Below are 27,885 nucleotides of genomic sequence, written 5' to 3'. Positions count from 1 at the left end.
AAGTCACGGTTAACCGATCATTATTCATTAGTGATGTTGAGGTCCAAGTTAATATGTGGCCATAAAGGCAGTCCATCAACATTGAACATAGCGGTAAGCAGAGAGCCAGAGACATTAATATATGGGTTTTCTTATTAAAAAATTTTTCATGGTGGCCATAGTAGTTTTAATTTAATTCAAAAGTCTTAGAAAACTTAATATTAACCGCATGTGTTGATTATTATAAAATAAAATAAACTTGAAAAGAAAGCAAGCTAATAATGTGGTCATTCATGTCCTGGTCGTGTAACATGACTGTGGTAGCTTCAGTTATTAATAATTGAATTTATGTGATTCCTCATGAAACAATTTTTATAAATCAATTCATCTGTCTTAACTTAACAAAAACTGTAAAGCACTACTGTTAACTGATTATGATAATCGATGAGTTGATTAACCTTTCCGTTTGAGAAAACAGAGCCTTGAAAGTCAGAATGGTAACACCCCGGGGGATAGACGTTGTTGAGGATCTCTGATGAGTGGTAAGAACTAACCCAGGTACAGTGGCAAGAACTAATAAAATTCAACATCTCAAGATTTTGTGATGGATAACTTTCTCAATGTCCTGTCGTGCTTGAGTATCGCATTTACACTCTCGACCACCAGAATAATCTGAAAAGGGAGGTCGAAGTATGCATTACGAGACAGAAAAATGAAAAATAAAATCAATTATCTTTAGAATACATCAACCGGTTAAAATACTAGCATATAAATCCTGTTCGGGTTTCACTGTGCTATCTTGAAATTCAAAACACTGGTCTATTTGACTAACATTCAATAAAACAACAATTTGGAAGAGATACTCGCATAGAATATAGGAAAAGAGATTCAGAAACAAACAAAAAAAAAATGTTGAAATCACAAAAAGCTTACACGATTTCTTAATTTGGTTCAAAATGTATAGAATAAGTTAATTTTTTTTTGAGTAATGCTATAGCCACCGACGGTAGTGTACTGAATTTGTGCACCGAATGATATGGCAAAATCCTGACCGTTGATTAATTTTAACTTAAAATTAATCAACGGTCAGGATTTTGTCACGTCATTCGGTGCACTACCGTCGGTGGCTGTATTATTTTCCTTTTTTTTTTTCCTCTTCCTTAGAATTTAACCGAATCAGAAATTCAATTAAAATAGAAGTAGAAGCCAAGAAAAATTAGAGAGAAAACCATATATATATTTGAATTGCCAAAATCAGCAGAAATTAGCAGAACAGTAACTGTTAGGAACCTAAACGTCAATATCATCATGTGATAATAATTCAGCAATTTGTGTCATAAAATTAACTATGTAAAAAGAAGCTATATTATCCTCATATAGACTTTGCTATTGAACTATTTGATGCAACAAAAAATAAGTAGCTTAGGCAGATGTAACAAACCTGAAAGCAAGCAAAAGCCATACCAGTTGCATAATAGAAGTTTGCATTGCCAGTACCCTGTAAATTTCATTAAGTCAAGATCTAAATTTATGCCTCAACTTATTTAGTCATTTACGCCAATTAGATGAAATCCAAGGAAAAGGCATACCCTCCATATCCATAGATTGTGCATGACAGGGCTGAGAAGGGAAACTCCGACATATCCGCAAAAGAGGAAGAAGGAGAATTGCATATCTGAATGGGCATGGAAGATAGGGGGTTTTAAGATGCTAGACCAAGTCAAAATTCACCAGTAACAAAAGAGTCATGTTCACTTGCCTGCTAATTCAAAAACAAACCAACCTAGCAAACCCAAATATAAAGCTGAATCGCCAACCTAATCAAAACCAAACCAAAGAAGATGAACAAATTAGATAACAACATCAAATAAATTCAGAAACAAAATCCACAATAGAAGTATAAAGCCCATCAATTATCTGTTATCACAGCAACTAGAATAATTATCCTCAGGGAGAAACTTTTAACCAGAAGCAATTCTGAAGGTGAATTCTGAAACTTAATATTTATGAAAAGGGAAGCACAGAAATAGCACACAGCTAGTATAAAAGAGATGTTTCACAGATTGTACCAAAGACTTCGATTGTTCCAGTATAAGGAACAAAAGATAAAAGCTTTGCCAAAAACTTCCAAATGAGCAACTTTAGTCATCCTTACTCCGGTATGTTTTTTCAATAAAATTTGATGGGTTCTTTGTTTTAATTTTTTTTGTTATCTCTTTTAGGGTTGGGAGGGAAGAGACAACTCATAGACAGCACCAAGTCTATAAAATGTAATACTTTCAAACAGGAAAGTAATAGCTTCCAGTATCCCATGAATACTTGTGTATTTTGAACGAGTTGTACACAAGTTTTCCTCAACAAGCACATTAAATTCACATCAGAGTTTGTTACATACAATCTCAAGTGCAATATATCGGGACTGATTAGCAAAACCAACCTAAATTGGGGTAAAACAAGCAAATAACTGTAGACTTACTGAAGGATAAGATTTAAGCATCGATGAGATAGCAATGTACACAAAAGCCAAGAAGCAAGGCCGGTGGTTCAGCCGTATTGCCAATGGAAATACCATGAATAGAATATTCACATGGAACACTATCAAAAAGAAATCTCTGAAAAATTCAAAAACTTCAGCAAAGAAGTACCTGCAAAAGAAAAATCAGGTGCACAAGATATAATGAAACACCTCACATGTAGGATAAAATTTCTCAATTCTACATAAAACAAAAATCAATTTGCCTCACCACAAAACACCCATGTTTGGAGACAAATCTTCCACAGTGAGGATGAACCCGTATGTACTACAGAGATAAGCCACATGTAAAAAGAGTCAGACCATTTATATGGCCATGAAAGAAAAAATAAAGAGCTCTCTTACTTGAAAAACCACAGCATTGTATATCTTAATTTTATAATTATAAAGATGAATTAATAAAACATCAAAATTAATGACAATGCTGAAATCAGAAACCATTCTATCTGATGCTAAATGTACTTGAGCAGTGCGACCAAGGAAAGCGAAAAGGTTGAACTTCAATCCAACTGGTTCACATGAAGCCAGTATTCCATAACAAGAATTGATTCTCACATCTTGGCAGATAATGCTTATGTACAAAGTTGGTTGTAGAATGTATAGCAAAGAGGATCACTTAACCTAAGGAACTTACCGTATTAAATCTTCTGAATATATGAAGTTGAGAACTCTGTAATAGTATCAGTTTTCCGATTTTGTTCTTTTTTTAGTAACAAAACTATAACCCAAATAAACAGGACATATACAAGAAAGGCGCCAACAAGCCAATAAGAAAATGGAAAAGGTACATACACAAATTATATTTAACACAAAGAAATCCTGAAAGGGAACCAGAAAAATCTAAGCAGAGGTAGACAGCCATGAAAATTAATTTTCAACATTTAGGCTTCTAAATATTAGAGTCTTAAACTCAAGAACTGAATGCATCAGATTTGAGTACAGAACTACATGACAAATATTCAAAAATTAACCCAGCATATCCACATGGATTATATGAACTTCAGGAAGAAAACTCCAACCAGTTTTGTTATTATGCAGCTTCAAATTCTTTTGATAACTCAAGAAATGATATTGGCCACTATCTAATCAACCTCCTATTCCATAAAAGTTAATTACAAGTATCATGCCTTATAAGCAAGACATTGTTTGGCATGCAGAAAGGTACGAATAGAGAAGATTAGCTCTAAAAAATAGTTTTTTGATTTAACACACAGATGACAAGTACAGAATGGAGTACATAAAGAATACCTTTTAAACATCTCCAACAGACCACCATTCTGTTGAACCGATATGCGACATAGAATAAGCACATAGACAGACCAGACAGAAATCCACAACAAAAAATGAATGACTGGCTTCCCTGAGAAGGTCATTGGTGACTTTGATTGATTCAGTTCCTCCAGTTGACAAGATGTACTACTTAAGGGATTATCTCCACCTTTGCTGCATCTACTTTGAAGGAATAGTTTCCTAGGAGGAGCATCTGGACCATATCCTAGTAAAATAATCAACTGGGAAAAAAATTAACAATAGTTAATATATGCACAGTTGATATAAAAAAGCACTAAGGAATTTCACATAAGTTCTTTGTATGTTACTTATAAGACTTTAACTAATTCATAAAGACAAAGAGACATACCGGAATAATTAAAATTGCAGGATAAAGAGATAGATGAGTAGCCATAACCCACCCAAAAGCAGCCAAGGGAGGCAGTCCTACATTCCATCCAACAAACAATATTTATTTATTTGTGATAGGAAATGACAAAACTATATATTAAAAAGAGATTGAGGTAAGTACGTCAGTGGATTAGAGATCCACAAAAATATCAGAAAAACCATTGAGGGAGACAAATCTATACAAGATAGTGACTAATATTCCTCTCCCTATGTGAAAACAAGCAAACTATACCAAGTAACAAAACCCCCCCCCCCCAAAAAAAAAATAAATAAAAAATTAAGATGGATAAAGAAAAAAAGAAATCCTTAAATTCTTTTGAAACTGAAGCCCAACTGCCCAAATAGAAGCAAAAAGTCTAACCCTATCCCATAAGACCTCACAGTTTAACCAACTGTGCCTTAATCAATTAAAATTCCAAATAATCTTACTGTGAAGCATACTTATAGTGCCAATATTCATGAAATGGCAACCTGAAAATAATATTTCATGACTGGTACAGAACAGACAAAAGCAGCGGTTATTTGTCGAACTAGGCATATATATTACAGAAAACCTATGAGCCTCTATCCATATATTGTTCCAAATACTTTAAAAAAGCCAGGAACTGAAACATCAAAAGCGTGCATGACACATATAATCTTTAAATATATTTTTAAAATATTCATATCTTTACAACCCCAAAATAAATAAATAAATAAATACGCATATGGGAAAAGAAAGGTGGAAACATTAGAAAGGAATATCAATGCCTTGGTAAACCTCTAAAAATGTAGACCTTATTCTTTAAATTTCACAAGCATTCAACCAAAAACTGAAGGAAAAATTGGAGAAATGATCTGGCATAGATAACAAGTACCCAAGTACTGACAAAGAATCGAAATTTCTTACTTGTACATGCTCCATACAGAGATAATATGATGGCCAGGTTTTCAATTGGTGATGTGGACAAACCTACACAGGCTACTATTGTGAAAGGATTCCACAAGTATACAAGAGCAGCAATATCTCCAGAAGAAATAATCTCTGCAAGTAATGTTGATACTTGTGAGGAAAGGGGAAGGAAGGACAAGCAGGAAATATGTAAGAATTTGCATCTGAACACAAAGAATTAAGCATCTTGAAGTAAAATTTACCATTATGATCTCCGTAAATTTATCAATAAAATTAACTTGGAATCTTACTAAATTCATTCAAAAATTCCAAATTAAGTTTCTCAAGGCTCCATGCTGTTATTTCTTTTCATCAAACTTCTCAGAAATTTAATAAGATATTCGTAAAAGAGAAGAAAGACTAAGTGGCAATAAGCAGAGCTCCATGAAGAATTGCAGCACCAGAACCAAACGAATTCTCTACAAGGACAGTGATGATCTTACCACACACTAAAGCACAATCTCTAATAGATGACAATCAAGAAACTATAGCCATCTCCATTCACAAATTTTCAATCTTGTAATCTTTTTATCCAGGGTCCTTATAGTTAAAAAAATAAATAAATGATCAATGAAAACTAAAAAAAATCCTATAATATCCTCTGCACAACAGAAATAGAAAGAAGCATTTTGCTCTGAACAAATAAAATTACCTGAAGTTTCTGAAAGTTCATGAAGTTCTAGGGATTTCAATCTTTGAGTATATGCTGCCTGAAGATTCTGACCGGTAGCACGAAGAAGCATAGCACTCATGACATCTGCAAGCACAAAAAGCAAACTGTATCCAAATATGTGTTGATATCAACTAAATAACTAAATGGAGAAAAGAATTTAAAAGGAATAGAAGAAGAAAAAAAGAGCCAAAAGACTAAATCAATTATATTAAGTATGAGAAGGAAAGAAGAATTGAATGGAAATCCCAGATTATCAGAATGGGCAATGTACGGCAGATATGCGATACCATTAACATCATCAAAAAATATTTGACTGTAACAGACTAACAGAAAGTGCTATATATATCAGTTAGGACGTAGAATCATCACTAACATAATAATAACATTCAGGATTAAAACATTCTTATGATAATATTAATTATGAATATTATACATAAAAATGTACAGAACAAAGAAACAGCAGAAGCATAAGCTTACTTTCACAATGTCCAAACTCTTGTTTGCTACTTTAAAGAGCTTTTTCCTTTTAATTTTTATTATCTGAAAAGGTTTCTGTAAATAAGTACGTGTTGTTGTTTTTTTCTCTTATTTGTGTGTCTGCAATTAATTGGTAGAAGAGCCAAAGTTGCACTACGTGAGCAGTGGAATAACTCAGCCACTTGAACTAAAAGAGCCTCACACAAAAGTATATGAGAATTCTGCATTTAACATCCATTCCATATGATACCACATATTTGATATATGAACAAAAACCACAAGTCTATTCAATGAGGTTATACGCAAAACTTCTATCACTTAAAAAAACTAAGCTCAAATTGTCACATAAAACTGTTAGCATACTAAAATACTATCAAACACCTAAAATGAATAATCCATTCACTTAATAAAAGTGACAATTATCGGAGATAGACTTGTAAGTAACATCAAATTCCATTTGCCAAATTGGAACTGGACATAGAAATTGGATTGGCCAGAATGAATAGTCATCTCCTTCCAAAAATTAGGGGTTGGCATTTCCAATTCAATTCAACTCCAATTCCATGATACCAAAACACGGCTATAACATAACATTTGAATAACCAAGACCTAATATTTAGTACCTGCATAGAAGATGATCGGGTTGCCCTTCAATTCTGCACAAATAAATTAAAATACATATCAAACAAGTATCCAAAATCAATAACAAATCATCGCAAACTAAAAAGGGTTAAAGTTCAGGCCCCAATCCAGGAAACCTAACAAAATGAAAGTATGAGTGTTGACTGCTTCTGTGCAAAGCACTTCAAGTAAAAAGTTAAATGAAAGTATGAGTGTTGACTGCTTCTGTGCAAAGCACTTCAAGTAAAAAGTTAAGTATCGCGAAAACACCTGAAGTGCTGCATCAGAAAGTATCTATCATGTGCATCTGCCTGAAGTATTTAAATTTAAACACATTTCAAAAATAACCTAAAAATTGCACCTCTAAACGCTTCAGTGCTCTTTGATCTGAAAACTGATTTAGTAAATTTCAGCAAATACTAACAAAACATAACATTAGTGTTTTTGGTTCTTTGAAAGCGTTTTTAAATTAGAAGCAAAAATCACACAAACGAAACCTTTAACCAAATAAACAATTCATCATTTCTTTAATGTAATTGTTATATCATTAATTGAGCTCAATTAGCACCTCTTAACAGTGAGCGGCCCAAGCAGAGAGAGTAACAGAGGAGAACCATGATACATTGAACCTGCAAGTTAGAAAACCAAATTTTACAAACAACGTCTCATAAATCGAAAAGAACGAAACAAAGAAATAGCAAACCTGCATATGGAGACATTGATGATTGCTTTAGCCAGTATCCCTCCGCCACTGGAAAAAAATTAAAACAAAAAAAGGTCAACAATTCAGATCATGAATTGATTTTAGTTCAGCGCGTAGAGAGAGGGATAGGAAGAGACAGTACGACGACGTATGCTGGTGAGAGGAGTGGAGACTTCGGGACGAGAAGATAAGTTGAGATTTTTCGGGAAGTAAATTAAAATTAGCCTGAAAATCACTGAACCTATGACCCAAACTAAAAACGATGACATTTTGTAGATTTTGTTGCGCTTCTCTTCTACCTTCGTCTCCATTTTTGGACGAATGTTATGGCATCGATGTTGCAATTGGCTGGGGTGAGGAACTGACGGTGGTGGGAAGAAAAAGGAGGTGATGGAGTTTTTTTTTTATTTTTTTTATTTTACTAATTATTTACTTATTTTTTAAACTTTTATAACCGTTTTGCTCTCTTCTATTCTATCTGAAGTAACGAAATTTTTTGACGTTTGGCAAACAATAGAGGCTTTTACGTCATTACTCACACCTAAGAGAGCTAAATGGGTACTGGAAAGTGAAAATTGGAGCTACTCATTGGAAATTTGGAATATAACTCTTCATCGCTTAAGATTCCGGTGCCATTCTTGATGTGTATTATAATTATTCATTTGAGCATTTTAATTTTTTTATTAATTCATGCTAATTTGTACATCGCACCTCATTTGACATAGTTTAGAACTATATACACCATTGTGCATGATTTTCCCAAGGTCCGGTTTGTGTCAACTGTTTGCAAATGACATCAAGATCGGGCAAACAAGATTGCCACGTGTCGCTCCCACAACAGATGATTTAGCCAATAAGCATGTCAATCCTAAGCATGATTACTCTGACTTAAGTATAGGCGATGATTGACTCAGATCCGGATTATAGAGGATTATGCATGTAATCCACCTCGTAACTTACCAACTCTCAACCACTGTGAAAGCGCATGTATAAAAGGAGGGTATTGCCTCCGACTAACACACTTTAGCGAATAGCCCACTCAATGAAGCCCAATAAGTTTGCTATTATGGTTCCTCTTTTGTAATTAACTTGCATTTAATTTAGGTCAAAATAATAAGATATCAGTGGATGTAGGCTTGGTTTTAACTCGTCGAACCACTATAAATTTTTTTCCTGTTTTCCATTATTTAGCACAAACTCCATCACCTAACTGATTATCCATAATTATGCGCACATCCTACCCAGTCCCAACTTGGTCGACTAGGTATATTTGGTTGTTGTGAATTTTCGTAACAACATATAGTATTGTGAATCATATGATTCACACAACAATTACAAATTAATGTCATATTATTGATGATACAAAACTTAGAATATAAATTTGCTATACATAATATTATTTTTTTCTCAATTAAGTCAAGGCTTTGATAATAATATCAATAAAAAAGCGTATAGAACTTCATTATTATTATTATTATTATTTATCAATACACTTGAAAGTATATTTTAAAATATGCAACATAATAAATGATTTGTTTTTAAAGTTAAATCATATGTTTGGATCACAAACCATATCAGGAAACAAAGATACTATACATACTACTGGTTTTTACTAACCAGCATTCAACATGACGTGGCATCTGACGTGGCGATGTCAACTCATCTGCCACATCACATAGTTTAAAAAAAAAAAAATTTGAAAAAAAATTTGCTTTTGTCTTAAAGGAACAAATTTTTGCCTCCAAAAACTTTGCCTCCCTAATCCCAATTTTAATAATTTAAATCTTCTCTCCCAAATCTCAATCTTAATAACCTATATCTTCTCTCCCAAATCCCAATCTTAATAACCTAAATCTTCTCCCAAATTAAATCATACCCAAAACCCAAACTACCCATCCCAAATTTGAGCATTTGAACTGCCAACTGCGACATCCACTGTCGCCATCACATTTGTCTCCTTTGTTGACCAGTGAGAGTTCCTTTTGAGTGGTAAGAGCATACTCACTCAATGGTCTCTCTTACTTGCTTGCTGCTATTGGAAGAAGTGGAACACAACACTTGCTTGGTGCTTTTAAGTTGAGAACCATGTATAAGTGTGTATAAGTTTTGTGATAAACAATATTATAGTGAAAAAGAACTTTATAAAGCTTTATAAATCCAATAAATTGAGAAAATTTTGTGCAAATGTAAAACAGTGAAAGGGAATTGCACAATTTGGGGAAGAAAAAGTTGAAATCGGATGACTTGCTGACTAGTTTTGGTAGTGCCCAGAATCCTTTTCTTGAGGACTAATAATATAGTTTTCAACAAGACACTTAGAAATCTTTTATGTTAGTTATCATAATCATATAATCATAATGGCTAAAGTAACTATCTAGACTGTCTTTCCCCAATTTTCAAGTGCGACCCAATTTTTTTAGTATGTGTTGGTCAAATTAATAAATCTTTGTGTTTGTCAAAGGCCTGGATTTATGCATGCTTTCTTGAAATTCTTCATGGAAAATACATCTTTGTGTGACCTTAATACTGATGGTGGACATTTTTGGTACTATTTTTGTTACTAACAAGCATGCTTTTTTAGTATACAAGTTTAGTTTAGTTCATTGCATTCGAAATGAATTTAAGTTGTTAAGGGTTTTGCAGAGGAGGCAGAAACAAAGGCTGATAACATGCAAGAGCAGCCAATGGAGGAGATGAATGAACAATTAAAGGCTTCAGTTTCTAATACTGAAAGGATAAGCATTGTAATGAAACGAAGTTATTATTAAGTATCAATGAGTACCCATGTTTGTATGATATATGATAAATTTTTGTATACGCACAAGTTAATGTAGTTAGAACAAAATTTTTGGTGGTTTTGTTTCTATCATGTTTGTTATCTTATAATATTTTAATTTTGGGTATTATAATATAAATGAATCAGGATAATCAATTTGAAGAAGTTGAAGATAGAGGAAGTGCAGAGGAGGAATGGGAGCCGAAGCTTGGGATGGTTTTTGATTCACTTGATAATCTTCACCAATACTATAGAAGTTATGGGAATAGAATGAGGTTTGAAGTTATTATAAGATCTTCAAGGATAGGAGATGATGGAGAGGTGATAAACACAACACTAACTTGTTCTTGTATTGGGAAGTTGAGTAGTAACACCTGAAATGCTTTTAAATTGTACCCAGTGACAAAGACGGATTGTAAGGCTCATGTTGGTGCAGTCGTATGTGGTAATGGAAAATGGCAAATATGTTCAATGTGGTTGAATCATAACCATGAGCTTAGTAGCCCAATGAAAACTAGATATTTTAGGAGCAATCGTGGTATACAACCATACATGACAAGGAGACTTGAAGTAAATGGTAGGGCTAGGATTATGCTGAATAAAAAATTCAATTCCATGTTAGTTGAAGCAGGTGGTCCTAAGAATTTGACTTTCTTGCAAAAAGATTGTAGGAACTATATTGAAAAAGTTAGGAGGATGCAACTTGGTGCCGAGGACGCTTATGCAATCCAAAAATATTTTTTGAGGATGCAAAAAGATAATGCAAATTTCTTTTACATGATGGATTTAGATGAGGGGGTCGATTACAGAATGTTATATGGGTGGATACAAGAAGTAGAGCTGCATTTAAGGAATTTGGCGACATTGTCACATTTGACACTACATATTTGACCAACAAGTATGGTATGCCATTTGTGGCGTTTGTTAGTGTTGACCATCATGGGCATTCAACACTCTTAGGTTATGGGTTAATCTCCCATGAGGACACGAAGACTTTTGTTTGACTTTTTGAATCTTAGCTTGCATGTATGTGGAATTGTGCTCCAAATGCAATAATCACGGATCAAGACAAGGCGATGCAAAATGCAATCGAGATTGTGTTTCCCGATACATGACATAGTTGGTGTTTGTGGCACATAATGAAGAAATTGTTGGAAAACTTAAGGGGTTACATCGAATACGAACATATTAAGTTTGCTTTGCAAAATGTTGTGTATGATTTATTGACATGTGAGGAGTTCGAACAACGTTGGACTGGAGTCATTGATAAATACAACCTTCACAACAATGAGTGGTTATTTGGATTGTATAATGAAAATCAACGTTGTGTACCAGTGTTTGTAAAAGACACATTTTGGGCAGGTATGTCTACCACTCAGCGAAGTAAAAGTATGCATGCATTCTTTGATGGGTATGTAAATTCTAAAACCACTTTGAAATAGTTTGTAGAACAATATGAGAATGCACTGTGTGATAAAGTAGAAAAAGAAAAGGAGGCTGATTTTAGATCATGAAAATCATGGATCCCTTGCATAATCGGTTATCCAATGGAGAAACAATTTCAGGAGGCATAAACGACCGCAAAATTCAAAGAGTTTCAGCAAGAGCTAACTGTTAAGTTGCATTGTGAGATATCTTCTTTCCGGACCACTGAATCTGAAATAGAATATATTGTAAAGGAAGTTGTTTTTGTGGTTTGCTATGATGACCGTGGTTGTGATGTTCGTTGCAACTGTCAATTGTTTGAGTTTAGAAGGATTATTTGTTAACATGCAATAGCGGTGTTGCTTCATAAAGAGATTTATCATATACCTGAAAAGTTCATTTTAAGTAGGTAGAGGAAAAATGTATATAGATGCCACACGAAGATTAGAGTTAGTTATAATAGCTGGAGCACGACTGCTGAAGGAGAACAATTTGATCAGTTGTCTAATTCATTCTCTGAGGTGGCTGATTTGGCCTCAACCAATATTGATGATAGTAATATGGTGATGCATATGATTACTGACATGAAAAAGAAATTATTGTCAAATGAACGTGCTGGTGGGATTGATAGACATGGTGACATGTCATGTCATAGTGGATCAAATTTTGATAGTGTTTACGCTAATTCCATAGAGGCAATAAAATTCTAACTCCCTGGGATGTTCGTTGCAAAGGTCGACCTTCATTCAAAAGGAAACAATCGAAGCTCGAACAAAATGTACATAAAGGTAAACAAAAGAAATTTCATGAAAAAGTGTGTGCTGCAACATCCCTGAATCGATTGTATGATGGGGGTTCTCAAGAAACCAAGCAAGCGAATGAACCTTTTCAAGATGAGATTAACTTCCAAGGATGTGAAGAAGAGTTCATATATTAAGTCAGGTATGATTCATTAATTTTCTGCACTTTTCTTTTTAGTGTACAATTAATTTCTTAAGTCATTTTTTTTCATTTTCCAGAATTACAGTGAAAGGTCAGTCAGTTATAGGCCGTAACCAGTAGATTCAAACTTGTGAATGAAGAATAATGGGTGAAGACCATGGTGAAAAGAATAGACAGTTCGAAGATGTTATATTGTAAAGTTGTATTATATAATTTACTTTTGTTCATTTGTAATCCAAGCTAAAGATGTCATGTTGTTCTTAGATAATATTTTGTTCTTGTATAATATATTGTTCATAGTTTCTTACCCTTGTATCATGAACAATATATTTTGTTCTTGTATAATATTTTGTACATGCAAGGCATCAATGTAAAAGGTGCAAGATTTACTATAAGCAAAAAAACACTTTATTAATACAATTGCTGGTATTAGCCATTTCTTGTACAATATTTTTACCAAAACAAAACATGACCCTACAACATAACATTGGGGAACGAACATCTAAACCTTGAAGCATTTGAAAACCTAAATTAGAAGCAATAAATTACATCAATGAGTCGCAAAAATATGGTTCTCTCTTTAAACAAGTTGAGTCCGATGAACTGACTTCTTAATTATGAACAATCAATTTTATGTGTTTTTCTTGATGGCTGCAAGGGAGCTAGGGGTGTTAGGTTGGTGAAATCTGGGTTGGGCAAGGCCAAGAAAGGTGGTTGGCGCGTGGGGAGGTAACAAGGTGGCTTGGGTACAGTGGGGGGTAGTTGTGGTGGTGGGTGATGGCTGGGAAGTAACTGCAGTGGACAGAAAATGGGGGCAGTGTGTGGTGGGCAATGGCTGCAGGTGGTTGCAGGGGTGCTGGGGGTGTTAGGTTGGTAAAATGTAGGTTGGACAAGGCCAAGAAAGGTGGTTTGGGGTGCTGGGAGGAGATGCACATGCGTTGGGAGTTGCTTGCGCGCGTAAGTGCTTGCTTGCTTATTCTTTGGTTTTGGTTTTGGCAATGGCAAATGGTTGAGCAAGTGGTGGCCATATAACAAATTCAGGTGGATATGGTAACTGGATAGGGAAGGTCGGGAAAACATTACAACCAATCAAACAACACAAACACTCCCAATATAATCAATCTCCCATCAAACAAACTCCAAAATAAATATGCCAATCAAGCTGTCATTCCCACCATCCATTCCTTCAAAGGAGGGATCTACCTGGACAACTGGAATCTTCGCCCTTGTGCCTGGCGACTGATCTTTTCTTTGCCTAGTGATCCATGCATGTAGGCTCTTAAGAGCCCTCCTTAAAGGCTTGACCTTCCTGACTCTGCAGTATTCTTGGCATATGGAAGCCACATTTTAGTACCTTTTTGTGATATAAAAAAGAAGCAAATTAACCTGCATTTCTTCATGTGAATTTCCAACTAACCTGTAGGATACAATACACCCATCAATGGAATTCCCCATCTTCTTAATGTCGATACCCTGATGCAATGGATATTCAATCAAGTAATAAAATACTCTAAAATAAAGACATTAAACTCTCATACAATCATACAAACTATTCAACATCTTCCCTTAAACTAAAGACACTTTACTACAAGACCTTTCTTCACCTTCCTCTTTACTTAATATCCCCCTGTAAGCCAAACCATCATATAAACTATTCAACACCTTCCCTTAAACAATTTGAGTAAATTATTTACACACTTTTTTAAGAAATTTATAGTATAATTCCTAATAACGGTGGCAAGACTTGGTTAGCAACAGACCCCTTGCCCCCACCTACCCTTTAGAAGTTCAGTGGAAGGAAAAGACTCTTTAGAAACATTTATGCTATGAACTTATAAGGTATTCTGGTAATAATAAACAAAAGCTTTAGTATTGGTTAAATTAACATGTGGTATAGGAATGGAAACTCAATCCAGAAGCTGGAGGAAAGTTATAACACAATCCTTCCATTTCCCTCTACCTTACTCTTTTCCTTCCTGCCAAAATCAGTGCAAATCATAACACAAATTAGGATAGAGGAAACTTACCATAAAGATGAGAATCCAAAGATCCATTAAAAATGTATTCATAAACCAGCAATCTCCTTCCATCTTCCACACAATATCCAATCAGCATCACAACATTATGATGTTGTGCGCAACTTAAAATCTCAACTTCTGAGCAAAATGCTTTATCACCTTAGGAACTTGCCAATTTATGCAACAACTTGTCCATTTGGTAAGACACCCGGTGCACAAAACCAAATCCACCTTCAGCCAAGAAATTTCTTTTCAATTTGGTTTTCAACGTTTTCTTAAGTGCAGATTATGACAATCTATCACATGTCACTGCCTGTTTCTTATTTTCCACATGATGTATGTAATTTTTTCAACTTCAGTTTATTTTAGAAATTGCATTTGCAGGGTTCATAATTTTAACTGTACCTGAAGCAACCACACTAACTGCAAGAGGAACCCCCAAGTCGCTCCTTAGTCCTGCACAAATTAGTTTTACAAAGCAATGTTTTCCAAAAGAAGTTCTAGCATTTGATGGAACCAAGGATTGATTCGATTGACGAACAGAATCGATCCATCGAGTTGTAAACTAAAAAGAAAAATGAAAAAAAAAAAGCACTACAGTTGATTGAAACAATCACAAACCCAGAAAACAAGTTCAAACATTGCATTGGTGGCTGATCTTTGGTGGGGATGATAGGGGTTTTTGTCAGGGGAGGCTGGTGAGGTGAAAGGTGGCGTCGGGGTAGATTTTTGATGCTGAAATCGACCAAAAAATTGGTTTGAAGAGTGTGAACCCTAGATGAGCGGCGACCGGCGATTGGTGGGTGATCTTCTGTGGTGATGCTAGGGGTTTTGGTCAGCGGAGGCCGGTAAAGTGAAAGATGGTGCCAGAGTTTATTTTCGGTGCCGTAGTGGTGGCTGGCGATTTAGGGGAGAAGGAGATTAGAGCACAAATGTTTTTCTGGGCAAAAAATTCATAGGTGGGAAATTTTTTTGGGGAAATTTTCTTTTGAACAATGTGATGTGGCAAGTGACTGACGTGGCAGATGAGTTGGCATCGCCACGTCAGATGCCACGTCATGTTGTATGCTGGTTAATAAAAACCAATAGTAGTATGTATAGTATTTTTGATAAGGAAATAGACACAAATAGAAATAGTTATGATGAAGGGGTTATTTGGAAAATAACAACTTTTGAAAATCTGAACCAACTCGGTGATATAATGACTCGTAACTTGTAAGAACGTAAATACCCTAAAATTTTATCTCCAGGCTTCAGCGAATCAGCACTAACTAATTAATATAATTAAGGGCATTCTAGACTTAATAACAATTAGACGATTTATTTGTTCAGGTTTTCAGAACTTGTTATTTTTCAATATCTCCCCTTTAAAATGGCTATTATGTTTATTTACCTAAATATTTTCTGATTTCCTCTTCAAGGACATCGTAAATAAAAGTTGAAGGACAAAACCACGCGCACTCGCTCACTCTGTGACCAGCAGAGCACCAAAAGCGAACACAGGTATCATCCTCCCGCCATTCCAAACACAAAAGACTAGGGTTTAAGCTTTCTCTTTCTTCTCACTCCCAAAAACCTTAACATACAAAACACTCAGTTTCTTTCTTTCTTCAATACGAAACCCTAGAATTCTCCAAAATGAGCTTCGCGGCGTACAAAATGATGCACTGGCCAACCGGCATAACCAACTGTGGCTCGGGTTTCATCACTCACTGCCGTGCCGACTACGTGCCGCAAATTCCGTTAATTCAGACCGACGAAGTTGAATCAGAGTGGCCTGCAAAGCAAGGAATCGGCCCGGTCCCAAACCTCATTGTAACTGCTGCTAACGTTCTCGAAATTTATGTAGTTAGGGTACATGAAGAGGGCAGTAAAGAGTCTAAAAATTCTGGAGAAACAAAACGCGGCATTTTAATGGATGGAGTCTCCAGTTCTTCCCTCGAACTCGTTTGCCATTACAGGTTCGGAAGCAATTGCTTGCTATAGTTGTAATTTAATATCAATTTGGTGTTTCGTTTTTTTAAGATTTGTCGTTTGTTTGGTTTGTAGATTGCATGGTAATGTGGAATCAATGGCTATATTGTCAAAAGGAGGAAGTGACAGTTCTAGGAGAAGAGATTCGATCATTTTGTCATTTCAAGATGCGAAAATATCAGTTTTGGAGTTTGATGATTCAATTCATGGACTTCGTACATCGTAAAGATCTAATGGCCTTTTTTTGATTGGAAGTTTTATTATTGTTAGATTATTTGTTAAGACAGTGTAGTTGAAATTTTGATGGAGGTTGATCTCCTTTTACAGCTCTATGCACTGTTTTGAGGGTCCTGAGTGGCTTCATTTGAAAAGAGGTAGAGAATCATTTGCAAGAGGCCCGGTGGTAAAGGTTGATCCTCAAGGCAGGTGTGGCAGCGTTCTTGTTTACGGATTGCAAATGATAGTACTTAAGGCTGCTCAGGTCTCTTTTGTTCTATATAATTATTGTTGAATTGTTAGGGCTTTGTATCACTTTAAGCATAACTATCTCATATATTTTTGATAAAATGCAATTTCCTGAAAATTCTGGGATCACTCTTTAAATACATTGGGGACATCAGTAATCTCTTGTATCTCTTTCTCTTCATTAACACAAATTTGCTTTGCTTGTAACTATATAAAAGAAAAATAAGAAAATAAGAGTTATTTTTGTGTTTGACAACTACAAAACAAGCTTATTTGTAAAATCTCTATTTGAAGAAGCTGTACTAAATACAATGTTTCTGTACCCATAAATGTTGTAATTAAATGAGGCTAGATAAATTTCAGTTTTGGATTTAGCAGTAGAACTCAATGGTGGTTTGTGCACTTTATGCGTATTTGTTAATAGAATTGCAAACCTTTTTAAAATGTCAAGACAATGTGCAGCAAGCAGTTATTCCCTCTCCTTGTACCGGGCGGCAAAGCACCACTCATGTTTCTGGAAACTTGATGGTTTTGTTTTGATTAGATTTTATCTGTTGATTTCTTGAATATATATTTGTTTATTTTCTTTTTAATTATTTCAATTTTGAAATTTTGGTTGTCAGGGTGGATCTGGTTTGGTTGGAGATGAGGATACTTCTGGTTCTGGAGCTGCTGTTTCTGCTCGCATTGAGTCATCATATGTTATCAACTTGAGAGATTTAGACATGAAGCATGTAAAAGATTTTATATTTGTACATGGTGAGTGTGACTGATTAATTATCTTTGACTGATTGTTAAATGTTATATGTGTATAATGCAAGATATGAGCTACAGGGAAATGTTGGCTTTTTTTTTTTTTTTTTTCTTCCTAAATGAATGTAGTGATGTAAGTGTCGAAGGGAAAGAAAGTAGCAATGTAAATACTAGATAGGTATGAACAACTGAGGAGACTAGCTTTTAAGTGCACTAGATAGTTTTTCTTCTGGGTTAATAGATGAAGTCCTTGGATGAGAGCACTGAAGAAGTACAAGCATACAAAGAAAATTTATAACTCTTTAACATTTTTTAGGAAAGACCAGCAAATTCTCATTTGTGCTTGGTAAATTCCAGAAGTTGATTTCTCTTCTGTGCATGGTACAATGTCTAGCTCTTAATGATTTCCATGGTGGTTTAGATTAGTTTGTGATAAATGTTGGTCCTATTAGATTCGTAAATATGGTTTAGTTAAATTATTGAAGAAAGTAAATGCTTTAACTAATTTGCTCTTGCCTTTGAGCTACTTAATTGTTGCTTGATCTCTCTCTAGATCTGGTATATCTATTTTACAGGTTATATTGAGCCTGTGATGGTCATCCTTCATGAGCGGGAGCTTACTTGGGCTGGGCGTGTGTCATGGAAGCACCATACTTGCATGATTTCTGCGCTAAGTATCAGCACAACTTTAAAGCAGCATCCACTTATATGGTCAGCTGTGGTACGTTCTGATATTAAACCTATCTGAAAGAAGTTCTACATTCACTCACGTAATGGATATTTGTGTAACACTGCAATTGAAATAGTATTAAATTAATTCATAATTGCATTACTTTTTGCAGACACTGTCATTATCTATAGTTGTCCTTTAAACATAAAACTGTCCAGCCTATTCTTATGCAACAAGGCCATAGAATACCAAATTGACACCACCCCCCCTCCCCCAAAAAAAAAAACAGAAAAGAAAAAGAAAAAGCTTTCAGCATGGGTTGAAATTCTGAGATTTAGCATGTTCTTGATAATACTAAAGATATGGATGGATGCTATGTCATATAGCCCACAAATTAGCCATCTGTATTGTTGTTGTAATATTTTGTATGATCTCTGATGTTTAAATTCAAAGTGCATTTTGTATCATGTCAGAATCTTCCGCACGATGCTTACAAGCTACTTGCGGTGCCATCGCCAATTGGTGGTGTTCTTGTGGTTGGTGCGAATACAATTCATTATCATAGTCAGGTACACTTTTTTGGTTTTTCTGTTTTGTGTCGTTTTCTGGGTTTTGAATTGTTGATGTACGTTGTCCGGTGTTCTTTCATCTGTGTGCTCTATAACATGCTGGTCTTTGATTCATGCAGTCCGCCTCATGTGGATTGGCTTTGAACAATTATGCTGTTTCTGCTGATAGCAGGTCATGACTCTTACCTCTAACTTTTTCTCACCCCATGACAAATAAATTAGAACGTGTAGTGTTATAAATTGTTTGTAAACCTGTGAACTTTATGCATATGCAATTTGCCTTTTGGTTTGACAATTGGAAATTGTAGGAAAAGCAGATTCTTCATGTAATATAGCTTCATATTGTTTAGTTATTAATCTGTTGGTCAGGATTTCAGGGTTGTTTTATATGCAGGCATTTCAAAAGTTTAGTAGTCGTTGTCATTCCATACATTCATGGTTAGAGGCTTATTTATTCTCTTTTTCTTGGTGTATGTGTGTGCATTTATGGTGTTAATTGCATAAAAATCTGATTAAGGCCCTTAGCTTAACTGAATTCCCCGTTTCCTTCTTGTTGATTGTAATTCTTGATTCATTTCAGTCAAGAGCTTCCAAGATCAAGTTTTATTGTAGAACTTGATGCTGCCAATGCTAATTGGTTGCTAAATGATGTGGCGTTGCTGTCAACAAAAACCGGGGAGCTACTACTTTTGACTCTTGTTTATGATGGGCGGTAGGAATTTGCCTTCATTTCAATTTAAAATTTTTGTTCCTAGTTTAAATTTTTTTGGGCGATGCTTATGAGCTTGTATTTAAGTTAGTCTGATACAACACTTTTTGGCAATGCTTGTATATTGGGCTTACATAGTGTGATATTTTCTGGAAGCATGTAAAAGAGTGAAAATCAGTTTTTCTTCTGATTTTATTCATTCCAAGGTAAAATTAAGGGGAAGGTTGCAGAGCTCTCTCTCCTAGTCAGAAGGGAGACAAGGCTTTTCTCCCAAATATCTCCTTACTAGATGCACATGCACACACAAACAAACACAAAGGCACCTATATAAGTAGAGAAGCTGAAAAAATGATTAAAAAGAGGCCTCTTTTTGAGGCCTATGGCTTTAGCTGTCCAATCCAAAAGCTATCTGACCGGCCTTTCCTGTGAGTCCAGATTTGTAATTTCATCTTTTTTTTATTACATGATTCTCCTCTTTTTAAATAAAGTTATGTAGGTAGGTTTCATTATCTATAGCTTGTATTATTTGTTTCTTTTCTGTTTTGAAGGGTAGTGCAGAGGCTTGATCTTTCCAAGTCTAATCCTTCAGTACTTACTTCTGTAAGTTGCATCTGCTGGATGCTTTGTTTTTTATTTACTTTTAGCTCTGTTTCCATCTGGCATGTGTCAAAATTCACTGAAATTCTTTCAGGACATTACAACAATTGGAAATTCATTATTTTTTCTCGGGAGTCGGCTGGGTGACAGTTTGCTTGTGCAATTTTCTTGTGGATCAGGAGCCTCAATGCCGTCATCAGGTTTAAAAGAAGAGGTGAGCAGAAGCCATCAACTTCTCTTTGCTACTCAGTATACAATTCATCTGAATAGTAATTTTTCTTCAACTCGTATATTAGTTATTTACATTTAGTTGATTGTGTAGTTCATCTTTTGCTTGTAATTTTCAATGCCAACTATTCAAATTTTGCATTCCTGTCCACTTGAAAAGAAATTCCATTGCATTGTTTCTAGATTCTAACAAATTTTGCAGCTGATTGAATTTTTGGAACAATGCTTCATTGTTCTCTTTCTATTTTTTATTTATTCCTTTTTACTGTTTCTATTTCAAATTTTCAAAAAAGTAATTACCTAATAATTTCTGCAATGTCAATTTTTCAGTTTGGAGATATTGATGGTGATAACCCTTCAGCAAAGCGATTGCGGAGGTCTTCTTCTGATGCCTTGCAAGATATGGTTAGTGGTGAGGAGCTTTCCTTGTATGGTTCGGCTCCAAATAACACGGAATCAGCACAGGTTGTGTTCCTTTCTTGATATAATTCAGGACCTTGTCTTCAGTAATTTTCCTGCATTAATTTTCACCCATGATAAATTTTTGAAATTTGAAGGGAACAAGTTCTGGGAAGGGGAGGAGAAAAAAATATTAATGGAAATAAGACATGGTAATTGTTTTTAAGACATCCTAAGAGCTTAAGACAGTAGCTGTATGATCCAAATACGGAATACTGTACTACTTCTCGATTTTTTTGTACTATAGAGCTGCAACAATTTTTATAAGCCCATTAGCCTCTTTTCAAAACCTTAAGCTGTCCTATGGTAAATTATTTTACATTTCACGACATATTAAATCTCTGTTAAGTGGCATAAGTATGTGTGTATAAACGCTGCATCATTGAGTTTAGTCAAGCCTCTTAATATATATTCTCTAGTGATTGTCTAGAATTCGCTTGTCTAGTTGGTTTGAGAAGCTGCTGGTTTTTCTTATCTAAAAAAATAAAAAGAAATTGCTGGTCTAAACATGAGCTCTCTTTATGGTTATTTAGTCTTCTTGAATTCGAAAGCTGGGCTGATAAGAAACCATGTCTACTCTCCTGTTTAAGTTGCAAGTAGCATAACTTATTGCATTTATCATCAAGAGTTTACGTTTCATTTTCTTAAAACAGTTGTTAGATGATCTATTATTTGCAATATGGTTTTTGACGTTTATCCCTTCTTATATAATGTTATTCTCCTGTTATGCGTGCAGAAAACTTTTTCATTTGCTGTGAGGGATTCATTGGTTAACATTGGACCTTTGAAGGACTTCTCATATGGCTTGAGGATGAATGCTGATGCAAGTGCAACTGGAATTTCCAAACAAAGTAATTATGAACTGGTTAGTTTTTTTGAGCTCAGTTTCCATTTTTTGGGATTTGCACATTCAAAGGAAAGAAACATAGAATAATGATGTGTTACAGGCTTCAACTTGCCATGCTTTCCTGGTATTGTTTTGCGAGTTTTGGTGCATCCATTGCTTTTTGCTGCTTAGTATTTGCTTGACCTAGGCTATATGTTGGATTCGTTTAGTTGATTTATGATATAGAGGGCCATTATTTCACAGGTCAAGATTTTGGATTACTCTCTGATTACTTTTTTATTGAGGGTTGGTTTGGGTGCTTTGGTGCTTTAGTTTTAGTAAGCGATATCTTCTGTCTTGTTTTAATTTTCTCAGGTATGCTGTTCTGGTCATGGAAAGAATGGTGCTCTCTGTGTACTTCGGCAGTCAATTCGCCCAGAAATGATTACTGAGGTTTGTGCATATCTTGACCTTCATGAAAAATAATTTATCAGTCTTATTATGATGTTTACCCAATATAGGCTTTTTTTTTATGTTACAAGATAGGGTCCGATAAAATGTCCGAGATTTGTTTTTTTGGGAAGGATGAAGTAAGAATGGATTTCAAGACTTCTACTAGAGGGAGCCATTTTCACCCATCCTTTACTATTTAACACACACAGCACATAACATAAATGGGCTCGTGTGCACTGAAAAAGTCTTGAGTTTATTTATTTATTTTTTTTTTTTTTTGGGTAAGGATGAAGTAAGAATGGACTTATAGACTTCTATTAGAGGAGCATTTTACACCCATCCTTTACTATTGAACACACACAGCACATAGCATATAAGGGATCATGTGCACTGCTCAGATGTTGCAAATGTAATACTTTGGTGTTGGGGCTAGAAAGGACTTCCATGCTTACAAAAGTTTGATATATTAAAGATAATAAATGATTCACAAATCTCGTGCTATACCCATTTTCACAATATTCAAGTGAAGCAAAGTTTTTCATGAGATAACGATTATATAAGTTTGAGAGCTAAGTTTATGTTCTAGTTATCAAAATCAATATGTGATATTTAAAACATTAGTAAAAGAATTGATCAAACAATTTAGTTGAGGTATTGGAGGCAATTGAAATTGTTAGGAAATATAATATTTTAATTTGTATTTTTTTATCAATAATAATCAATTAACAATTATTTAGTAAATATTTATTATTCAAACAAAAAAGAGAACATGAATATTCAAATGGTTCTTCAAGATAGGCAAGTATATAAGAGTTGTCCTAAACTAAAACCAAATAATCATCTTCTAGCCCTAGTTAGTAAATACGGGTACGGCAAAAAAAAGGGACGGGAATTTTACGGGTATAATACGGCAAACGGTGAAAAATACGTTTATAAAAATTTGGCCATAAAATTCGGATACAGAAAAAATACGGTACGGGTATATACGGGTTTAATACGGTGCATTGTCAATAACACGTTTTGAAAAATACGGTAATATCAATCTTAGTTTTAACACTTTTATGGACTACTTGGTTAAAATCAATATAACATTTCAAATGCAAAGTATTCAATTAACCAATAACACAAATACATAATATATAACTGATATTCAAATTATAGTCTCTAGACTCAAACACAATATTTAGCCAAGATTCAACTATAGTGTTAAATTAAACACATAAGTCATAACAAAACCAAAATTCAAAGTCGAATAAGAGCTCCAAACAAATAAAATACACAAATAATACAACCAAGATTCAAATTATAGTTTATAACAAAAACTTACAAAATACATAAACAACAATAAGTCAATAACAACTCAAAAAATAGCATCATCCAACCAAGCAATGTCATCATTATCCATTACGTCATCCATGTAACCCTCAATTGTTGCTGTAGAATTAGCATCTTCGTCCATATGAATTTCTTCATATTCATAGTCTGGAAGCTCCCATAATTTCTCAAGATCTATAGGTTCTAAATCACGACTCATCATGGAAGTGAATTTATCCATCATCATCGTGTTCATCCTCACATACACAAGTGTGTCTAGCATTTCATGTGACAACCTATTCCTTTTTTTTTGTTTGAGCAGCTTCAAAGGCACTCCAATTTCTCTCACATGATGAAGCGCTACAAGGTTGACTCAGAATTCGAATGACATACTTCTTGAGCACAGGAAGATCGTCCCCATTGTAATCCCACCATATTCTTGCAAATGACATAAAAAGCTTTCTTGAATATAAAGAGAGAAGCAATGTACAAAAAAGATATTGAAATTTTTTAAAACACTTATGAGGATGACTTGTTTGTAACATCGTTTTTGCTATTGCAGTAAATAAGGTAGCTGGCCTACTACGATACAACTGAACCTCTCTCATAAATTGATGTTTTTCTTCTATTAGAAGCAGGTTTTCATGAATGAAATTGATGCCATCTTTCATCTCCCTATTCTCTCTAAAATTTTTCGAGAAAAAGTAAGATGGATTGAGAAAGGCAGCTGCAGCATGTATAAGATGAATGATGTTGTTGACCCGACAATTCTTAAACAATTCCCAAATTCTCTCATACTTGCTTGCCTCACTATTACATCTTTCTTTGATTGCAACTTTTGCCATCATCATTGCTTCATATAAGTAACCAGCAGTAGATCCATCACCATCAACCAAACGAAGAACTCGAACCAATGACTCAATAGTTTTTATAACCTCCCTTCCTCTAGCCCAAAATTCACTTTGAACAATTTCAGTGACCCTTTTACCTGATTCAGTCTTACAATAATCAAAACTCCTCCATTCAGATGAAGCAACAAAGAGTCGAAGCTCATTCTCCAAATCCAACACAGATTGAAGCATTAAAAAATTTGAAGCAAATCTTGTGGCACAAGATTGTCTCAATTGTCTATCTTTGGTGAACTCTTTCATTGCTGCATGAAGAACTGTGTATCGTGTCATGAACATAACTATTATTCTTGCTTCATCTGTGGCAACTTTTACCAAATTAACTTCTTCATATATGTCTTTCAAAAGAAGCTGAATTCCATGAGCAGCACACCTCGTCTTATACATTCGAGGATACAATCCAATGAGTATGTCACCAGCAGATGTGAAATTGCTACCATTATAAGTTATGAATTGCACAACATGATCTTGTCCAATTGATTCAATAACAGAAACAACAATTTCTTTCAGATAAATCCCAGTTTTTCTTTCTCGAGAAATATCCAATGATTTTATAAACACTGCACTGCTAGGTGAATGTGCCACAAGATTAATGAAAGATCGATGCCTTATATTAGTCCATATATCAAACATTATAGTACAACCAGATCCAGATGTATCTCAAGAACGCTTCACCATAGCAACATACTCATCAACACCTTTTCTAGATTCTGGAATTAACTTAGTTCGAAGAGTTGAATAAGATGGAAGCTTGTAGGTTGCACCATATTCAGCCATTGCCTTAACAAATTCTCCAAAAGCACCAGTTTGAACAACATTAAAAGTGATATTGTTCACCACAAAACACTTAGCAAGCATTTTATCGACAAACTCCTTGTCTTTTTTCTTATTCATTTCTAGTAAAGATGCTTGACTTTGACGTCTTTGACTACCCTTAGAAAGTGGTGAAAATGGTGAATCTGTTTCCTCCTCACGATCATTAGAGTTTAAAGCAGTAGAAGAACCAGCTGAACTTTTTAATTTTTTGTTACTTCCAATTACAGACATAGCTAAGAATGCACATGCTTGTGTCTCATGATTGACTTTACTACAAATCTCAACATCATGGCCAGTAATTCCCGACAAGTGTGCTTTAATTTTGTAAGCCCCACCACTAAATACTTTTTGACAAAATTTACATTTCCATTTATTTCCTTGGAGCTCCTTAACATGCTCCCAAATTTTATCTTTTTTTCGTACCATGTTGGTTTGAGTCTGCATGTATTTATAAGAACATAAAAGAGAACATCATCAAATACAAAAGGAAAAAAGATTGATAAAAATTAATATTAAGTAGTAGCTTCTTTTCACATTTAATTTTTTCTTTTTACTCATCACTTTTTCTTACATTCATTTAAAAGCAAAACTAAGCAATCAAATACAAATATGTTATTTCAAATAATGGAAATGAGAATGACTTTATTCTTTTCCTCATTCTTTCCACAGCTGCATGGATGTATATTTAGAAACATTAAGACTACGACATGTTTCTCCTTTGCTGCTTATATACCATATCTTCTTCTATTTTACTGTTTTGGGGCCATTGATTTGGTGTCTCCTGGTTTTGGAAAAGAGTTACAACCTGCTCTTACATACATATAAGTCTTTAACATTAAAGTTTAATCAATATAGCAAGCAAAGGGTAAGTTTAATTTTCTTCAAAATGTTGAGTTGAGTTGTGAATTTTGACTGTGTAAATTAATATGTTTCTTATATATATCCACTGTGTTATATGTTTATAATATACATCATGTGATTAATGAAGATTATACTCTCAATATCTAATTATGTTTAGTATCGCCTATCATGAAATAGGGAAAATTCAAATTAGGAAAGGATATTCAAATACTTGCAATGTAAATTATAATAAGATTTTGGGTGTAAAGCTGATCATAAAATTTAAATTACATTGAGTGGGTGTGTGTTTAAGTTGACATGAGAGTGAAGTGGGTTGTGAACTAGGGGCATGTTAAACTTTTGTATGGAACTGGATAATCTCATATATGAGAATGCAACATTTAAGGAAGATTTTAATAGGTTGATGCTTTAAAGATCCATAGAGATTGATGCGATAAGGCTCAACCAATTACTGTGTATTAGGTCGATAATCTAATGATAATTGGTTGATAATGCTTTTCTTATCAACAAACTAAGACAATCAAAATTACTTATTAGTAAGCAATATGCATGGCTTTAGAGAAATTGTTCTCTAGCTAATCAAATCTTGGCAGATCCAGATCCACCAAAACGAATATATATGATTCATCAAATTTTGAAGCACTAAAGCTCTAATACATGCATACAACCAAATAGCATCTAAGGCGTGGAGTAAAAGGGGCTATTGAAGTGGACTGAAAAATAGTAGCTACCAGTCAAACTGCAGCAGGTGATACAAATAGCACCTCAATAAAGTTGACTCATATTCACAACTGTAATCAATACAAATGCAGAATGGGGCTTACAGAAATCAGCAGTGCGGCTAGTCCCACCCAATGCGTTAAGTTAAATTTTTGGGTAGAAAATTTTGTTCAAACCCAAGTACCCAACTGCTTACAAGTAGTAAACAACCAAATACAGAAACTTAACAATCTTAAGAGCATTACCAACAAACGTAAAGGCCACAGTAACAAATACAAATATAACTCTCATAAGCATTTCATCAAACATGTTTCAAACAAATCCATCAATCCACCAACATAACAAATCCATCAATCCACCGGCCCTTCCTACTACTACTACTCACACCAACACAAACACAAGCAATCAACCAACGAGATTCAAAGAGAAGAGAACAAGTGTCAAGTGTGTACCTTGAAGTCCCGAACTTGAAGTTCAAGCCTAGAAGAAGAGAACAAGAGATGAAGACCCAAGAGATGAAGAAAAGCTGAAAACGTTAAGAACTGAGGAAGAAAAGTTGAAGAAGAACTGAGGAAGAAGAAGAATCGAAGAACTGAGGAAGAAGAACTGGAGAAGAACTGAATAAGAGAAAGATTTTGTTTTAATTTTGAGTCAAACCTCACTAAAACGACGTCGTTTTGGGGTGAGCTCATTTGTTTTTTTTTTTTCAATAATTCGCAAATAACACGGGTATCCATATTATACGCGTATAATTCGGCAGATTTTATAAAATACGAAAAAATGCGTTTTATATGCGAATTATATG

General features: G+C 34.5%; 3 protein-coding genes across 6 annotated transcripts; 1 reads left to right on the top strand and 2 right to left on the bottom strand.

The window, feature by feature from the left end:
- Window positions 1–275: 275 nt before the first annotated feature.
- Window positions 276–8,014, bottom strand: LOC116108175 (phosphatidylinositol glycan anchor biosynthesis class U protein-like). Of its 4 annotated transcripts, none has more exons than XM_031394444.1 (14): window positions 7,740–8,014; window positions 7,598–7,645; window positions 7,463–7,523; window positions 6,897–6,929; window positions 5,776–5,900; window positions 5,082–5,216; window positions 4,152–4,228; window positions 3,761–4,023; window positions 2,724–2,780; window positions 2,456–2,624; window positions 1,739–1,796; window positions 1,569–1,654; window positions 1,421–1,477; window positions 276–651 (listed from the first exon to the last, which is right to left on the bottom strand). In XM_031394444.1, exons 1-14 carry the CDS (start codon window positions 7,906–7,908, stop codon window positions 571–573), a joined length of 1,419 nt encoding a protein of 472 aa, XP_031250304.1. In that variant the 5' UTR covers window positions 7,909–8,014; the 3' UTR covers window positions 276–570. The 4 variants fall into 4 exon arrangements, with proteins under 4 accessions (XP_031250304.1, XP_031250305.1, XP_031250307.1 ...); XM_031394445.1 differs by having other exon boundaries at window positions 7,897–8,013; XM_031394447.1 differs by having other exon boundaries at window positions 5,776–5,880; window positions 7,897–7,995.
- Window positions 8,015–16,233: 8,219 nt separating this feature from the next.
- LOC116108173 (cleavage and polyadenylation specificity factor subunit 1-like) lies at window positions 16,234–22,494 on the top strand. Its single transcript, XM_031394442.1, has 13 exons — window positions 16,234–16,719; window positions 16,808–16,954; window positions 17,060–17,213; window positions 17,821–17,956; window positions 18,526–18,671; window positions 19,094–19,189; window positions 19,309–19,361; window positions 19,770–19,901; window positions 20,447–20,498; window positions 20,590–20,709; window positions 21,054–21,188; window positions 21,919–22,047; window positions 22,384–22,494. The coding sequence occupies exons 1-13, from the start codon at window positions 16,397–16,399 to the stop codon at window positions 22,492–22,494; spliced, it is 1,734 nt and encodes a 577-aa protein (XP_031250302.1). The 5' UTR covers window positions 16,234–16,396.
- A 1,577-nt stretch (window positions 22,495–24,071) lies between these two features.
- Window positions 24,072–25,316, bottom strand: LOC116108172. Its single transcript, XM_031394441.1, has one exon. It carries the CDS (start codon window positions 25,314–25,316, stop codon window positions 24,072–24,074), a length of 1,245 nt encoding a protein of 414 aa, XP_031250301.1.
- Window positions 25,317–27,885: the final 2,569 nt, after the last annotated feature.

This window comes from Pistacia vera, unplaced genomic scaffold (assembly GCF_008641045.1).
Source record: "Pistacia vera cultivar Batoury unplaced genomic scaffold, PisVer_v2 Contig556, whole genome shotgun sequence".
In the NCBI taxonomy this organism is placed as follows: Eukaryota; Viridiplantae; Streptophyta; class Magnoliopsida; order Sapindales; family Anacardiaceae; genus Pistacia; species Pistacia vera.
This window is presented reverse-complemented; position numbering and strand designations above follow the sequence as displayed.

Bases quoted from the DNA above. Each gene is read 5' to 3' on its own strand.
- LOC116108175 (XM_031394444.1), bottom strand. From the start codon at position 7,908: ATGGAGACGAAGGTAGAAGAGAAGCGCAACAAAATCTACAAAATGTCA. The intron at 5,217-5,775 runs GTAATTTTATTT...CATTACTTGCAG, and splicing joins TGAACTTTCAGAAACTTCAG to AGATTATTTCTTCTGGAGAT. The intron at 652-1,420 runs GTTTGTTACATC...CTCCCTTTTCAG, and splicing joins TGGCTTTTGCTTGCTTTCAG to ATTATTCTGGTGGTCGAGAG.
- LOC116108173 (XM_031394442.1), top strand. From the start codon at position 16,397: ATGAGCTTCGCGGCGTACAAAATGATGCACTGGCCAACCGGCATAACC. The intron at 17,214-17,820 runs GTCTCTTTTGTT...TTTGGTTGTCAG, and splicing joins TAGTACTTAAGGCTGCTCAG to GGTGGATCTGGTTTGGTTGG. The intron at 21,189-21,918 runs GTTGTGTTCCTT...TTATGCGTGCAG, and splicing joins ATAACACGGAATCAGCACAG to AAAACTTTTTCATTTGCTGT.
- LOC116108172 (XM_031394441.1), bottom strand. From the start codon at position 25,316: ATGTTTGATATATGGACTAATATAAGGCATCGATCTTTCATTAATCTT.